Raw genomic sequence first — 17,179 nt, forward strand, 5'->3', positions numbered from 1 at the left:
TAGAGCCGATTTTGGAAGCCGATATTTGAGGCCGATATTGATTATGAAAGACAATTGAAACACTCATGATATGAATGCGGGGTCAGTTAAGCGGTGGCTGCAGCTGCCCACACGGGTGCCTGATCAAAAATCCTTATCCTATTATATCCGTATCCTAGGATATAATAGGATAAGGATATTTGATATGGCACTGTTAATATTGTATCCTTATTCTATTCTTTTTTTCCAACAATGTCTTTATTATTTTTTGCTTTACAACACACAACAACAGTACAACCTCCCAGACACACACCCGTGCTTCTGCTTCTTCAAAAAGAATGTCATGTTACAGGAGTGTACAGAGACATCCATATTTCCAAGAAAAAAAAAAACAAACAAAGGGTATCTAAAAAAATGAATATAAAACTCAAAAGGTATAGTCCCAAGTCCGATTAGTCTCATGAGTCCTCATTACGATCCTCGGATAGATTCAAACGTTACACGTAGGTGATAAATGGCCTCCATATGGATTCAAACAAGTCACTTTTCCCTTTCAGAAGATATGTAATCCGTTCCAGTGGTAGAATTGTCAACATCTGTTTGGCCCATTGACCAATACTGGGAGCCCTATAGCTTTTCTAGTTCAGTGCAATCAGAAGCTTGGCTTGTAGTAAACCAATGTCAATAAGAATCCGTTCACATTTAGCGTATTTGGGATAGTTTGGATAAATTCCCAAAATGAAAAAAGCAGGTTCTTGAGTTAAGCTTTTTGAGATGATGTCTTTTAAAGTTTGTGTAACTGCATTCCAAAAAGACTGAATTACCCTACATTCCCAAATGCAGTGAAAAAGTGTACCCTTTTCTTCATTACACTTTGTACAAGTATCTGGAATGTCAGGGTTGTATTTATTCAATTTAACTGGAGTGATGTAAACTCTCATTAACCACTTATATTGCAGTATCCTTATCCTATTCTATCGTCTTTTTAATTGTAAGCCTATTGGCTTCTCCCTCTCCCATGCACATGCTATTATTATTATTACTTCTTTATTTTTGTTGTATATTCATACATCCAAATGGATGTTCTTTATGTTCTTTCTGTATTCCTTTAATGGCTACTCTAAAGTGCTAAAAAAAAAAAAAAAAAAATTGGTTGATGGTTGATCTTGAAAAATGGCCATATATATCGGTCTGCCGATATATCGGTCGACCTCGAGAGTTCTATTGGAGGTGAAGCATTCAGTCAACATTACAACTTGTTCTGCTCTGGTTTGCTCTAAAAATCAGCAAAAGTGAAAAAAGTTGATGTAAACCTCTTGTTTACCAAAATTTGATAAACAAAATATCTTCTTCATGCCGTCTACGAAACAGCAGAGTTGGAACTGTCGCCCCCTGTGCTTACAGATTTTTTTCGGCTCACAGATTTTGTTCATCAAATTTTAGTACACAAAAGAGGTTTACATCGACTTTTTTTTAATTTTAGTTTAGCTTTTACTGATCTTTAAAGCAACCTAAGCAGCACACATTGTCATTTTGACTGAAAAAGCTGCTAAATGATCCTGAATGCTTTACCTCCTATAGAATGGGCTGAAAGGGGCGATTGGTGTCATCAATGACGTCATTTCAACATGGTGGTGCACAGGGTAAAGTAGTCCCATTCTTTAAAAGTTAATAAAATGAATAGGGTGCAAAATAATGTGTTTTGTTAAGCATAGATCTTCTAATAAGGACTTTTCAAAGGTTTTAGGCCACATTTGTAAAAACAGTGGAGGATGCCTTTAACTATGCAGTGTTGTTTCTTAATAATACGCAATTAAAACCCTGCTCTACGTAATCCTATTCCTGTCTTTTCCCCCTGCGATGATGGATCATTAAAAATAAAAAAGGGTTTATATGTTACAAATTAAAATATTACAAACAAAAACAATTCAAAATGCAATGAATTACATTTATTATTTGATCTCTTATGGCCATTAATGCATAGTGACGTTTATTCATTTAACCTTAAATTGCTCCTATTAGTTATGGCCATCGGAGAGGTACATTGCATTGCATCAAATTTCTCAGCTGTTCCACTGGACTCTGGGGTCTTACATTTTTAATTTGGCTTGACGGGCTTCATTAAGTCCATATAAACCCAATTTACATGATACGACGACACACACACACCACAATAGGGGTGGGACGATGCACTGAAAAGATAATTTTTTTTCTGCAAAGAAAAAAGACGAAAATAAATTGCAGTTGCAATCATAACCATGCTTTTATTTGACTTTAACCCTGTAGATACTTGCATAACTACTCTAGGTATGACCTTTTCTACTTAATATGAATATAGGAAAATTACAACAAATCATAACAATCTGGTGTGTAGTAGCTTGTGTGCATTTTTTTTTTTACACCCTCCCCCTTTTCAATACTACTCATACCCTAGATGATACATCTGATGAAGGTTTAATTTTATGATTTCTTGTCACACAATACATTGTTTCACCTTTACACAACAACTCAGTAGCCCCAATAAGCAATTTGAATGAGTAGAAAGAAAGAAATATTTAATTATGTCACATGATTAAAAAACCTCTTTTTTGTGGGCAATATAAAGGTCAAAGAGGATAAGTCCATAACACTATTTTATTCAAATATACTCTTGCCAGCTACTACTTTTTAGTCATGAAAAAACACATTTTTAAAATGTATTTTTATTTGAAATGTGAAACGTTTAATTTCTTTTATAGTGAGAGGAAAAGAGAGATTAAATAGACGGTGGTCTCTCAATGATGTGAGTGAGTCTGACAAAAACACATCACAAGGCACAGTGTACTGCAGTCAACTAGTTACATGTACAGGTAAATATTCAGTAGTACTTTAAATGACAGGTATTAGTATTTTTTATTTGTTGGGCTGCTAATGGTAAGCGTAGCTTCATTTTTATGAAAGTTGTGGATTCGGTGTGAGTTTGCATGTTCTCCCTTAATGTGTAATGGATTTCTCCAGCTACTTTAAATCCCTTTTGTAGTCAAGTATGTCAGGTTGATAAATTGACATTACAGTTGAATTATGTGTGCCAGTGATTGTCTGCTGATGTGTGTGTTGCCCTGGGTTTAACATGCAACCTGTCCTTGGATGGACCCCTACTTGATCCTTGTCAAAACTAGGATTTACTTCTGAGCCGAGAAACCCAGATCACAAATAATGTCTAGAGTACAAAAAATAAGGAAAGTTTTGACTTTGAAAGATGATTTTTGCATTGTTGAAGATAAAACCATTCTGGAGTAAATGAAGCTGATATTATAAAAGTTTTCCTTCTGCTCTATAAAAATAGATAGTATGCTACAGTTCTGCTTCCTGGGGCCATGTATGGTGATTTTTCAGCACATGATCAACAGAGCTGTCAGTTCAGTAGATAAAGCAAGAGTATCAAAGTAGATTTGTGAAGAAATGCTTCACAAAACCATTAGAACAGAGATGGGCAACCTTTATCACAGTAGGGGCCACAAAAATGTGATTGCCGCACCCGAGGGCCACATAATCAACATTAATTTCAGCATTTAGAATAATGGCCGACCTACAGGAAAGAACAAAGGTGGGGGGGGGTGAAAGACCCCCAATCACCCCATAAACAGTTGTATTACCCTCACAGGGACTATAATAAGGATTTCTTATGGTAAAAAAGTTACTTAGTTCTGCTTTAATGTGGATGTTTGGCTGGTTCTAAAGCAACACCTGCTGGTGACATTGCTCCTCTAAACTTGGCGGAGGTTTGCACTTTCTGAGTGCTCCTGTTTTCTCTTATTTTCCATCATTTTGTGCATTTTTCTTTGATTTTGTGTGTTCTGGGAGTTATTTCTTTGTGTTATTGTTGTCTTTATGGGTTTTTGGGGTCACTTTTGTGTATTGTTAATTTTATTGTTGCTGTTTTAGGTTTTTTGTGTACTATTTTGTGCAATTTAGTTTTCAGTTTGTGTAGATTTCTTGTCCTTTTGTTTATTTTATGTCTTTTTTTTGTGTGTTTCTGGAGTAATGTCTGTGTATATCTGTTGTCCTTTTGTGTTTTTTCCTGTTACTCTGTGTCTTTTTGTAGTCAATTTGTGCATTTACTTTGGGGGCCACACATAACAAGACAGATGGCCATATGTGTCCCCCAGGCCACGAGTTGCCTATGTCTGTGTTAGCCTAATTCCCAAAGTGTGGGCTTTGGCCCTTTGGTGAGCCCTAAAGGTGATGCATGTGGCCTGTAACAGTTCAACATGACAAGCTTTCAGTGTTTTCATGTATTTATTGAGATTGAATTTATATACATATATAAAAAAAGACATAATAAACACACATCTCGATCGAAGAACCAGCTTTGAATGCATACAGTAGTAATTTCATTATCAATGAATGAATGAATATTTTCATGAACTAAAAAAAAACAACCTTTTTTGTTTGTTTAGAGATGAAGAAGAGAAACATTGTTTATCAAGTTTCCCTGGTACAATTGGGCAAAGATTATAATGAGGAGTTTTTGTTTTTTTCACCATAAAAGTTAAAAAGCATTGCATGTGTTTATTGGATCATATCATTATGTTGGCTTCAACGGCCTTGCAGAGTGAAATGATTGTTTTCAGACTTGTCATAGACAATATGTTTAATGGCAGTGTTCAAGTCCCATTGATAAACAGCGATGTACATCCCTTGCTGCATGTGTGATCTCTTTTTGAACTCATTTCTCCTTAGAGTGGTTCCATTTGGCCTGAATGTTGTAAAAAAAAAATGAAAAACAAGATGAAGTATGCTTAAAATGTCACTCACGCAACATGAACATGTGCTAGATAAAGTCAGATAATGCCCTTTAAGCGTGTCAGCTAAGTAGAAGTAACGGGTGTAGGCCTGTTTTACAGCTTCACTATAAGGCTGCTTTGATAAGTATAAAACATCAGTGGCATTTTAATTAAACTAGATTGTTATGTAACATGTGATCGTGAAAAGCCCTGATTTGAATCTGAAAAAAAAATAATCCACTGGATATCTGGGTTGATGCCAGTCAGTTTTTGTGAGCTCAAGAATCCTCCTATCAAATGCTCAGCTTTGAAAGATTAAAAACTGAATATGATTTGAATGAAATGCGCTGAATGTGGAACAGGAAACATCAGTGATCTCAGGTGACATGAGTAAGGCAGATTGTCCTGTGATTCATCTGCTCCCCCTGGCAAAAAAAATCTAAGATAAAAAAGACAGAGATGGCCTCTGTCATGACCAGTAGATGGCAGACTTTCTCCTGCCACAGCACCCACTTGGCACTATGGATTTATCCCACCATGCAATACATGCTTTGGAGTAATTGAAGTGACCCTTATGCACTCACTTAATAAATACATCTTTAATTCTAATCCTGGGTGGATATAAATTTACTACCATTTTAAATCAATGCCACAGGTTTCTAATAATTTTAATGTTTACTTGTTTAAATCTAATCAGATTCACTGATTTATTATACAATAACCCATGTGTGTTGGATTTTGTTAGAGTGCTCATTAGACAAAGCTGATCTCGCAGCACAGCCCTATTAGATAATTTATTTTGGTGCTGGAAGCCCAGAAATCCACTGAGACGCCGCTTGTGTTATACAAGTTTTGTTTTCCACTAACCAGGCTTGTGAACAATGTGTTTCACAGGCTGAGTCTTGGTTCTGTCTTAGGTGCTTCTTAAAGGAATTGCACAAAGGTTCACCATAAACACCTAATTTGATCTCAGAATGAAAATTCTCATTTGGTAAAGCTATAACAATTAGTGTGCAATTCCTTTTATGTTTACAGATTTGTTGACTTAAATCAAAATTGTGCACATTCCCGTGATGTTATGCTTTGCTTAACCTGATTTGGTATCAATTGTTACTCAGCATACAAATGCATCAGTAAACCATGAGAGTGCCTTGCTTTTGTAAAGGTTTCTTTGAACACAATGAGATTTCTCTCTAAACATCTGTTATTCAAACATGCCTGGTGGGTTGCAGGGAGCTCTACACTAGATTTTTTTTCTTCATTTGGGTGCAATCCAATGCAGTTGGTGAGAAACTGAGCTATCGAGTAACAGGTGTGAGGCAGTGACATGAGATGTTGGTGTGCCTGTCAGCTGAACCCACCTCAGAGGTACTTCTTTAGAGACTTTCAACACCCCCCTGCATTGGAGGAACATTAAGCCCTTTTATGTGTCTAACTACCTTAAACCCCCACAGATGTGGCGAGTTAGAAATCGGAGAATCCTAGAATCGTTTTAACTGACTCATCTCAAATTCTCAAACTAGCAGCGACCTTCTCCCATTTTTGTCTTGCTTTTGGCTGTCTTCATCGTTTATTGCATCAGTTACAAAAATACAATCACTGTTGGTCACAGCGTGAACAGTTTCTAAGTACACATCTCTTATTTGAAATAGACTCATAGTGACTAGGATACCAACAGTATCTTATAGAGATATTGATTGATGTTTCCACTTTTCTTTTGCATTGTGCTCAGGTGCCTCGAGCTGTATGTGTGCTAGTGGTTGGGAGTTCACTGAGCCACAGAGTTTAAATGTAGTTGTGATTGTTTGGGGAAAATCATCTACTACAATTTTGAACTATCAAATCACTTTTATAAGCCTAAGTGAAGCCTCACTGGAATCTTAATTACAAAATCAACTTTATTTTACTGCAATATTTCAGTTTGCCTGTTGTCAGTCTTTTGCTTACACTGTTTTTTTTCTTTAGAACTAAGAGAGGAATTACATTATGCTTTTTAATCTTATTCCGTTAATCATTGGAGTAATATTTGTCTTTGAGCGGAAGGGAAATTTCATTCTCCTGTCTGCACTTCCTCCTGTTCTCCTTCAGACTTCTTCTCTGTCTCACATATAGCACAGCTGTAGCCACTAGCAAACACGTGGATAAAAGCATCATCCCTAAGCCTATTAACAATGTCACTTTAGCAGATCTGGTTGTCTCCATCTCACAGATTGAAGCCATCGATGGAGTTTGAGCAAACTCTGACGTCCCTGTCCATGTGGGAGCCCTGTCCAAGTGGCAGGGCTCTTTGCTGTCATTGATTAAAAGATTAACCCACACAGTGGTGTAAAGGGGAGCTGGTTTTCCTCCATCTCTGACCACGACAAAGAGGTGATGCATCCCTAGGTGTTTGTGTAGAAGCTGCTGACTTAAAGTGATGTTGCCTGACTTTATATCTACCAGGAAGGGACTGTTGTTTTGTGATGGTGTGACCACAGAGTATGTCATTTCAGAATTCAATCCTGAGTCCTCATCAATGGCGTAGATCTTTGTTACCATAGTACCTGCAAGGGTACTTGGAGGGACAGTCATGCATGAAGAGTTACTGCTGGGGAGGATCACTTTGGGCTGGTTATCGTTGATGTCCTCCACAAAGATGGTCACTCGAGCAGTAGATGTTAAAGTGATTGGTTGTCCATGATCACTTGCCAGCAGAAAGAGTTCATAGCGGTCATTTGTCTCGCGGTCCAAGTTGGTGGTGGTGTGTAGTGTCCCCTGGGTATTGTCAACAACAAAATGTCCCTGGCTGTTCAAAACATTCAGTTCTGTGTTCCCATTCTCTCCTTCGTCTGGGTCTTTTACATCCACTCTACCCACCTGGGCAAATGGCGGTGCATTTTCAGGGATGAAAAAGATGAAGTGCGGGGTTACAAAAACTGGGGGATTGTCATTCTGATCCAGAACAAAAATAGATACTGTGGCCATGGACTCCATGGGAGGATACCCGTTATCTCGAGCTGACACAGTGACTATGTGCACATCACTCTGTTCCCTGTCCAGTGGAGCGGACACAAAAAGTTCACCTGTCATAGAGTCAATGGTAAAGACGGTGGATGAGTATGTGTCCAGTGTGTAGGTCACCCTGCCATTGTGTCCGCTGTCTGCATCTGAAGCTGTGAGCTGCAGCAGTGATTTTCCGGCCTGGTTGTTTTCCTCTACTTTCAGCTGGTACACAGACTGGGTAAATTGTGGTGCATTATCATTAACATCTCCCACCAACACCCTGATCACCTGCCTGGAAGCAATTATCATTGACCCTTCAGCTGATCTCTCATGCATTATTACAGAAATGTGATGCTCACTTTTCATTTCATAGTCCAAAGGCTTTGATGTAGAAAGCAGATATTTTCCATTCTGTGGGCTCAAAGTGAAAAACATTTCACCTTCGATGGCAAGAGATGAGCCTTTAGAGCTGCTGTCACCCTCTAGCTCTAAAACAGCTAAGATGGTGGGGGGCTGGTTCTCTGGTAACACCATAGTTTGGTTTTGATGCTCCACTATGAAACCGATCTTGATTGTGGGCTCTTGGTTTGCCTTTGGGAGAACAGATATGGTTACCTGAGTGTCTGCTGGGGGGCAATGCTGGCTACTAGCTTGCACTTTCAACACCAGCTCCTCCGACTTGTCACTCTGGAGCTCTTGTGTTAGTCTGATGTGCCCGGTGAGGCTGTCGATGCTAAAGAGCTTTTTGACCCGCTCAGACACTTTGGGACTGAAGGAGTATGTGATGACAGCATTTGGAGCTGTATCTGGGTCTAATGCTCTGATCTGTGCGACCACCATGTTTTGAGGGGATTCTCCTGCAATGACAATGCTCTGAGGGTTGTCAGAGCTAAAGCTTGGACAGTTGTCATTGACATCTGATACTGTGATGATTAAAGTTGATGTGGCACTTATAGACTCTAAGCTGACATCAGTGGCCACTAAATGCATCTGATACACATCTTGTGTCTCCCTGTCCAGAGCAGTTTGGACAACTATTTCAATTGAAGGGCCATCTACTTTTAAACCAAAAAATCCACCTGAGTCTTTTAGATGGTACTGCAGCTCTCCGTTATGACCACTGTCCTTGTCTTGAGCCTGTTCGTCCAGTAAAAAACTAGTCCCCACAGCCACATCCTCTGGTATATTGAGATGTATTTCACTATATTCAAAATAGGGTGCATTGTCATTGATGTCCTCTATGATCACAGAAAACTGGATAAGGTCCCCTGAGGGTCCCACAATAGCATTTTGTAGAATAAAACAGTCCTCAGCGTTCGTCACTTTTGGGCACAGGGTTTCACGATCCATCCTCTCCTCAGTTGTGTAAAAATTCCCAGTTTTTTCATCCATCCACAGATACTCCTGGGTCAACAGTTGGAATGGAGGTGGAAAGTGTTTATCAAGAGACCCGACGAGTGTACCAGGCTCCAGCTCCTCTGGAATGGAAAACTGTAAAGAAACACATACAATCTGCCTGATGTGGACCACAAGGAGCAGATTCTGGCAAAGAGAGAAAACAAAAACAACTGTAATAGGTGATAAAATATTCATCAGGTGAAAATTAATTTGTCTTACTTGAACTCAGAGAGCTAAACATGTTTTACTTTGAGTGAAAAACGTAATGCCTTTAGTTCATGCACAAATGCCCTCTTTTGAAAGAAGTTAGTTGTACAATGGAGGTAATGTGATGCTCCGGGATCGCGTCATCCAATTACTTTGACATGCTTGGCAAACTCAAAAAACAACAACATGCTTAATCTATATTTTTGCATGTGGCAGACATAGTCCAAAATTTATTTAATGTTTCTTTCCTTTTTCAGTTTTAGTTTAGATTCATATTTCTATTTCTATAATTATTTCATAGTTTTGATGAGCATGCAAACTGTGTATACCTTCATATTAATTAGACAAGCTGAGGTACAACTGTGGTGACTCCTGCGTGGGATAAATAATCTCTTGGATCACTGACCTGCACTAGTCCTGCCCAGTTCATCTTATCAGGAGTCCCATGGCCCATTGGCTCCCACACATGTTACCTATGTCCCCACAGTAACAAGTGAACACCAGGGACAGAGGCAGCTATCTAAACCTGAGGGCACAATTCATTACATGCCCCTCCTACAACATTTACCTTGCATGTCAGTGTGACACATGAGACGTTAGAAGAACAACAGGTTTTGCCTGCATGAATTCTATTCATGTTTTGTTGTAACCTGGCCATAGAAAGAATAAAACGCTGTGTTAGAATGAAACTTGTGTGCTTAGGTTGCGTCAAAGTTATGCTGGACAAGCGTATATTTGTGCCCGCATAAATATGCTTACACAGTTAAAAAACTAACAGGTGGCAGCAAATCTACCATCTGCTTTTGATTTTCATATTTGTCTGACAAATCTTCAAATGCACACACTAATTTACTTTCTTGGTCCCAAAGCCCACAATTGTAAATTCTTGTCAGTTTTTACATTGCGCATTACAAATTATACAATGCGTATTGTTCACTTTAATTTGAGGGGAAAATGTAACTTACAGATAAAACAAAATAGAAGCTGAGAGAAAAGGCATCTTGAAACGTTTTGATAGCTTCTGACAGCAGTGGTTACTTTTATGTTAATCACAGTGGGGAAAACAAAACGCTATTTTAAGAAAAGTTACATAATTAAGTGTGTATATATCCTTTATTATCAGATCTACTCTAAGAGATTTGATACCCCCTCTGGGCAGAAATAAGTAATGCAAAGGGAACTGAATATTTTTTTTTTATATTCTATTCTATAAAATATTAACACGGTTACGTTTTTGTAAACCTTGTGGGGTGTTTCCTTAAATATTAGCTACACCCCATGTACAAATATAGGCGTAAATATATTACACTAGATCAGATATGGAAATGTACACTCATCAGCCATCAGAGGTGAACAGGATTTTTTGAATACTGGTACTTTAGTAATTATATACTTAAGTACATTTTAAAGATGCTATTATTAGCCCTGCCAAGGAGGTAATGTTTTCACTGTCACTTATTTGATTACATCAAAAGTACTTTGGAGATTTTAACCAAACAAAGGATCAACTTTACGCCATGGAATATTCTATTAAATGGAATTTGTAGGATCAGTGTACTGATTCTGGGTCAGTTTGAAAAAATAAAAATCCTTATCTTTCACCATTGGTGAAATTTCAAGGATTCAGCCATTATTGTCGGATCGTTATGAAATTTTACTCACTTCTGTCATGTTGGTTCCTCAATTACCACACCAAGTTTCATCCAGATCGGATACTAATTACGCTTTTCATCACAATTTTTTTTAAATATTGGGGTACCAATACATTTGGACCCACTGTATTGTTATTAATGAGGATAGAAATTTCTTACAAGCCTTTACAGAGTAAATGATCATGGTTCCATGATCTGGATCACTGATCCAAATAATTGAGAATATCTGACTAAGAGGATATTTGCCGCTTGGCTGAGGTTTGAACTCTGAGTGCTTTTGTTAAATAACATGCTTTAATTGATTTTAATTATTTTCAGATTTATTTAAATTATTCCAGAAGACTTCCCACCTGCTTTTACACTCCTAACTTTTGTCAGTTTTTTTTGTCCTACCTAAATAAAATGGTATATTTTTTCAGTTTAGTATGTTTCAGCCTTGTTCATAGTCTTTCAACTATCATGTTCTACCTGTCTCATAACTAATTTCAACCTATTTAACTGTTTTTATTATATGAAAGCTTTTCGGAGACCATTGTTCATCCTGTTGTTTCAGCTCTTTACTCTGCATTTTTCTGCCTTTTCTAATTTTACCTCTGAAACATCTGCTTTTCATTTCGAAAGAGCAAAGGAAAGTATCTATTTCTGTCTTTACAAGAAGTCACGAGGAAGAAAACTTTAACTTTCAGACTATTGCATAATACTTCTTTCTACGCCATCCATGGGTGTAACCGTTTCCCCTCAGACTTCCCGCCCTCTGTTTCCGACTCAGGACCTCTGAGCCATCAGTCGCTCCTGATTGGCTAACCCGTGGGTAGGAAGACCTTCAAAATAAAACTACAGGCGCACTTGACAGCTTAAGCCAGACAAATAGCAGCAGCTCGGCGGAGTTTTATTTCACAGTTGCAGCATGTCGTCAGTGTTTACTACAGGTGAGTTCCACTACTACTGCTACCATTAAATATAAATGATTACAGTGATGATGATCACAGCCGACAGCACGCACTTGGGTTACACTGAGACAATTTATTCACATTTTTCGTCTAAAGACTTGCCAGATATAGTTTAGGCCTCACATCACATTAGTTAAACCTGACAATAACTTTTTTTTGTGATAATTTTGAAAAGCTTAAACTGTTAAATTAAAATCTTTTATTCAATCTGCTCTGAGATAATACTCTGGATGATTACCCTGGAGGTTTTGGGAATCATTAGCTCAATATACATTTTATTGGATTCGTCTATTAAATAAAGTGAAGCTGGATGTTCTCCAATAAAGCCAAAGTGCACTTGAATATTGTTTTCTTATGTTTTTTTTTTTTTTTTTTCCCAGGTTAACTAGTTTTGTTACTTTGTCTGAAATATGGGTATTTAGGGATATTATGATTTAACTTGATAAAGATTAGTGTTCAGCCCTCAGAAGTAAAGCTGCATGTTCAGCCTTTATTTTTATTTATTTTGTAGGTTTTTCTACCTTATAACATTACTTATAAACATTCCCTTTCCATGCTTTGTAGGTTTTACTTTAGTAAAAACACCATTTTCCCCCAATAAAATAGTTTTTTTTTGTCAAATAGTTTTGAATTACTGCTGCTATAGTATTACATAAATCCCCAAATATTCTTCCAGTGCAGTGTGTGATTTCTTTCCAATGCTCACTTTTTCCACAGATTTGGAGTTGGAGCTCAGTGAGTTGCTCCAGGAGTTCCAGGATGTGGTGGAGGAGCTGAGGGCCGCTCCTCCAAGCAGGGCAGAAGCTTACCAACACATCCTACATGAGGCCAAGAGCCTCTCGGCAGGCCTGGCAGATGATAGTGGAGTGGATGACTCAGATTACAGTGAGTTGAAAACAAATTCTTTAGTATAATGCCCCAATAATTTGGGTACTGTTTGCCTAAAACATAGTTAATGAAAGGATTAACACTATTTAGTGTATCATTTACCTTTGCTGGTGGTTGAGTGTCCAAATAGGCCTTTTTATTCTCTGCTCAAACAATTGTAGCTTGACATTTTTAATTTGCATTAATGTCGTGGTACAAGAGGACATATTAAAGCACATGTCCATTTAAAGGATCCATTTTTCTAATGACAAAGGCTGTGTACAAAAATTAACTGCAATTATGGATAACTGATCTTTTTCTAATGCTGCTATTGTTGTTCATTTGCGGCCAGTTATGAGATAAAAGAAGTGGGTTTTTCCTACTCCCTTGTGTTGTCATTATTGAAAGTGATTTTGCCCTTTTTCAACAGACGAGCGGCTCTCGTAAATTGACGCATGGGAGTCAGTGGCATTAAAAAGGCGTTTACCTTCTTTTTATTGCATGTTTTTTATTATTATGTGCAACTTCTGATCTGTGCTGAAATTGTTTTTGTTGTTGCTGTTCATTTGCATGGACTCTCCTTAGTGCTCTCCTTTTAATCCCTTCGCACCTCCCTTTCCCTTCAGGCAGTGAGGCTTCGATGGGGAACAGTCTGAATACGAGTGAAGAGGAGCTTCACAAAGCAGGCGTAATGCAGGCCCCGAAAGGTACTAGAGCATCTTATCAGCCTATCTCCATCCAGCTAGCCCTCGCGCTTTCAGTGATTACTATCATGTTGCTTTGATCATTATCACAACCACACACAAACCCACAACATTGGGCTGCGAGCTCTTTTGTTTTTACACTACAAAGCCCTTGCCAGTGTGACTATGATGTCCCAGCACCCTCTGTTCAAAGCCTCCTGCAGGGACTTTTTGTGTTGTTTTGTTGCGAGGAGATCGGTTGCAGTGTGTACACAAATTAACAAATGAACTGTTGTTGCTGTGTATCCAAGTCGGTATAAGATGCAGACTTTAATGTATTTTCAACAATAAAAATATAACAGAGGTGGTTTAGGAGACCATATATTTCATCTGAAATATCTATTGGTAAAATGACATTTTGTGAGGATAAAATCAATGCAATGACCTGCTCTCATTAAGAGAGTGCAGCCAAAAAAAAAATAATACCCAAAAATGTACGATTACGCTTTCAAAAGAAACATTATAGTAGGCTGCTTTTCTTTCCAGCAAATGTTCCATTACTGTTTTTTTCCTTCAAACTTCATCACAACCTGTTTTTTTTCTACAGCAAAGATGGGAGACACAAAGGAACTCGAGAGTTTTATTGACACACTGGTCCAGGAACTCGCAGGTGTGTTTTTTTTTCTTTTTTACTTATTTTCATGGTTTCATTTGTATTTATTTTTTCTTAAAAAAAAAAAAACACTTTTCCCCACTTAATCTGATACGCCAGCAGGTTGCTATGTGCTCTGGCAGCAGAATTAATGTTTGATGTTTTTGACGACATCAACAACAGAGCATGCCACAGTAGTGGTGGTAACCCCCTCTTTAAAGCCTGTTGTCTTCCTCTACACTCCTGCCTATCTCTGAGCAGCTTTTATGTGTAAACACTATGTTAGGGGGCTCACAGGCAGACTATCCTCACGCCCTTTAGTGATAATGGTACTTGACTGCATGAGCGTCATGATCCCACTATCAGCACCACAGCAGTGGTGTTTTAGAGGCCTATAAACATGAGCCTCACCTTGTGCATACATACAGGCCACAAGGAACAACACATACACTCTATCACTGCTCTTGACACAGAGGGAATTAATGCAGCAAATTAATTGTAACACCCCTTGTATCTCTTTATACAGTAGCTCCTACGCGTTGGTGCATGCTTTCTGTACTTGTGTGTCTCTTTTTCAACTGTGGATCCTGAGCTCTTCAGCTCTCTCTCTCTCTCTCTCTCTCTTGCAGAGATGTGAACAAATCAGAAAAAGTAAGCAGGGGTTAAATGAGCTGGTGATGACACGCCTGGCCTTGGCTGAGTTGAAACGGAGCTCTATACCAAAGCAGACCAGAAGCAAATGCTCCACTTGCTGCATCAGGGGAAAGGTTAACTTCAGAAGTGCAAAGAGCTGCTCTACACAAAATGCAAGAATACCCTTCGACTTCTGACTGGGCTGCACTAAGTCAATGATATTTACAACCCTGCAGCATCAGATCCCGGAAGTGTGACATTTCTAGAATGAAGTAGTTATGGTGTAAGAGAAAAGGCCACATTTTAAATCTTTTATATTGTTCCAAACAATGATTTTTAAAGTTGCACCTGCACTTTACCGCTATAATAATTTATCAATAATGGTTTGTGATACCAAAAGTTCTTGCTGATATTTTTTTTCTTTTCTTTTTAATCGAGCAGTTGTACAGAAGTTTCTATCTGTAAATAAAGCACATTCATTTTTGTAATAAATACTCAAGGCCTAACTGGATATCCCTCTAAACACACTAAGCTGCATTTTGGACCCTAGAATAATTTCCTTTTGTACAAGCTGAAGTATATTGATTTATTCACGTGTGTTTTTTTAGGTGAACTTGAGAAGTATGTACTAAACTAATGCTAAATCCAGCTCTGGTTCCCTTTGACAGACTGTTGGAGTCAAACTGTAATTTTAGTGGCGCGTAACATAACGCTCACTGGAGGTCTTAAAGTTGAGCTTTATCTGAATTGCTGATCTCTTCTTACCAGCAATAAAGTTCAGAGAGTCCTTATATTATAGCAGCACTTAACAATCAGCTAGACTGCCAGTTATGAGAGGAAGTACAGTGGTGAGCACATCCTGCTTTTCTAACAACAGCCCAATGATGGCTAAATGTTACTTTAATGTCAACAGGCATAAGGTATTGATTTCAAATATGTTGGTGTTCTGCAGGAAGTTCATGACGTATAACAAGCATTTTTCTGTTGTTACCACATATACACAGCAGTTCACCATTTAAACCCGATGTTCTCGCATTTATGAAATCGGACAGCTAAAAATGGAAAACAAATGCCTATTTTCGACACCTATGAACATTGATCAAGGATTTTGTAGTGTGTCGTCTGTGAAGCAATAAAACTTTCAAACCGTAATATCTATAAACTCTAAAAGAAATAAAGAAATATGAGCGCCCTTTACCATTAATATACTACATATATGTAAACCACTGATTAAAACTCATACATCAAACACATTCATTGAACACTTTAATCAATGAAAACAGAAGCCGTATTGAATTTTAGCTGAAATTCACAGGGTGGGGTTTTGTCTATCTCATATCTCAATACTCCAGGCACTGAGAGCTTCAAGGTTCACAGTGCAAGATACAAGTTTGAATGATAGAAATTATTGAAATTTGTTTTTAAAGTAAATTCGACTTGGTGATTTACTTCTGTGCATGACGTAAATCACCAAGGCCACATCTGTGCACGATGAATGTCTTGTTTTTTTTGTGTTGAATTGTTATTCCTGTTGATTTAATGTGTGTTTTTTAAATGTCTGATTGATTCAATAGAAAGACTTCCTCCGTCTCGGTCTCTCTGACTAATTTCAGCTTTGAACAAGTAGCAAAGTGACTGATACGCAAAGTTTGCGGGGGGCAGAGCGGGGCATTGCCCCCCGTGATCAAAAGTTTTAATTTAAGTTTTCCCAAATGAATTCGAATTCAGTTATTAATTTTATATTTTGATGAGCACATTGAGATGTCTTTGTTGGAATTTGCTTTATACAAATAAAATTGATTTGAATTGACAAGTCACTGGTGAACATGGATGCAGCCTTCCCACTGAGCAAGCCGACTTTCAAATGACGCGTTGGTCCAAAGTTGAGAAGACGTCTCCAGCAGGTGTTTCTTTTTTGGAAGTTGTCTCGCATCCGAAAACTTTTACTCTGCGAACAAAAAAGATTAATGGTCCAGGTTGAATTTGAACCCGTGGCCCTCAGCTTTCAAGCACCCTTCCTAACCGTTACTCGACCACTGTCTCTCAATTGTTTACTGACATGTAAATATGCCAAATCACAGCATATGGTCAATTTACATTGGCATAATCTAGACAGTTTGATGACAAAAAACAAAGCCAAATGTGAATTATTTTACCCACAGCATTTTTCAAAAGTACAGTTATATAACCATAAATTATTTGAAATGTTTACCAACTTAATTTCCTCGATTACTGCACTACCGGTCAAAAGTTTTAGAACACCCTAATTTTTCCAGTTATTTATTACAATTCAAGTTGTGCAAGTCGAATGAATAGCTTGAAATGATACAATGATAAGTACTGATTAGCCAGAGGTTAAAAAAAAAGGTTTGGTTACCCAAAACTAAAAAATTATTTACATTTCACAATT

The 17,179-nt window shown here is 37.9% G+C and overlaps 2 protein-coding genes across 2 annotated transcripts; one reads left to right on the plus strand and one right to left on the minus strand.

Annotated features, from left to right (window-relative positions):
- Positions 1–6,535: 6,535 nt before the first annotated feature.
- On the minus strand, positions 6,536–9,809 carry pcdh20l (protocadherin 20-like). Its single transcript, XM_028459923.1, has 2 exons — positions 9,739–9,809; positions 6,536–9,269 (listed from the first exon to the last, which is right to left on the minus strand). The coding sequence occupies exons 1-2, from the start codon at positions 9,784–9,786 to the stop codon at positions 6,753–6,755; spliced, it is 2,565 nt and encodes an 854-aa protein (XP_028315724.1). The 5' UTR covers positions 9,787–9,809; the 3' UTR covers positions 6,536–6,752.
- Positions 9,810–11,772: 1,963 nt separating this feature from the next.
- On the plus strand, positions 11,773–16,598 carry LOC114471246 (regulator of cell cycle RGCC). The gene is made up of 5 exons (XM_028459925.1): positions 11,773–11,913; positions 12,652–12,819; positions 13,428–13,508; positions 14,092–14,154; positions 14,766–16,598. Exons 1-5 carry the CDS (start codon positions 11,892–11,894, stop codon positions 14,771–14,773), a joined length of 342 nt encoding a protein of 113 aa, XP_028315726.1. The 5' UTR covers positions 11,773–11,891; the 3' UTR covers positions 14,774–16,598.
- The last annotated feature ends 581 nt before the right edge of the window (positions 16,599–17,179 follow it).

Source organism: Gouania willdenowi, chromosome 10, assembly GCF_900634775.1.
Source record: "Gouania willdenowi chromosome 10, fGouWil2.1, whole genome shotgun sequence".
Lineage (NCBI taxonomy): Eukaryota > Metazoa > Chordata > Actinopteri > Blenniiformes > Gobiesocidae > Gouania > Gouania willdenowi.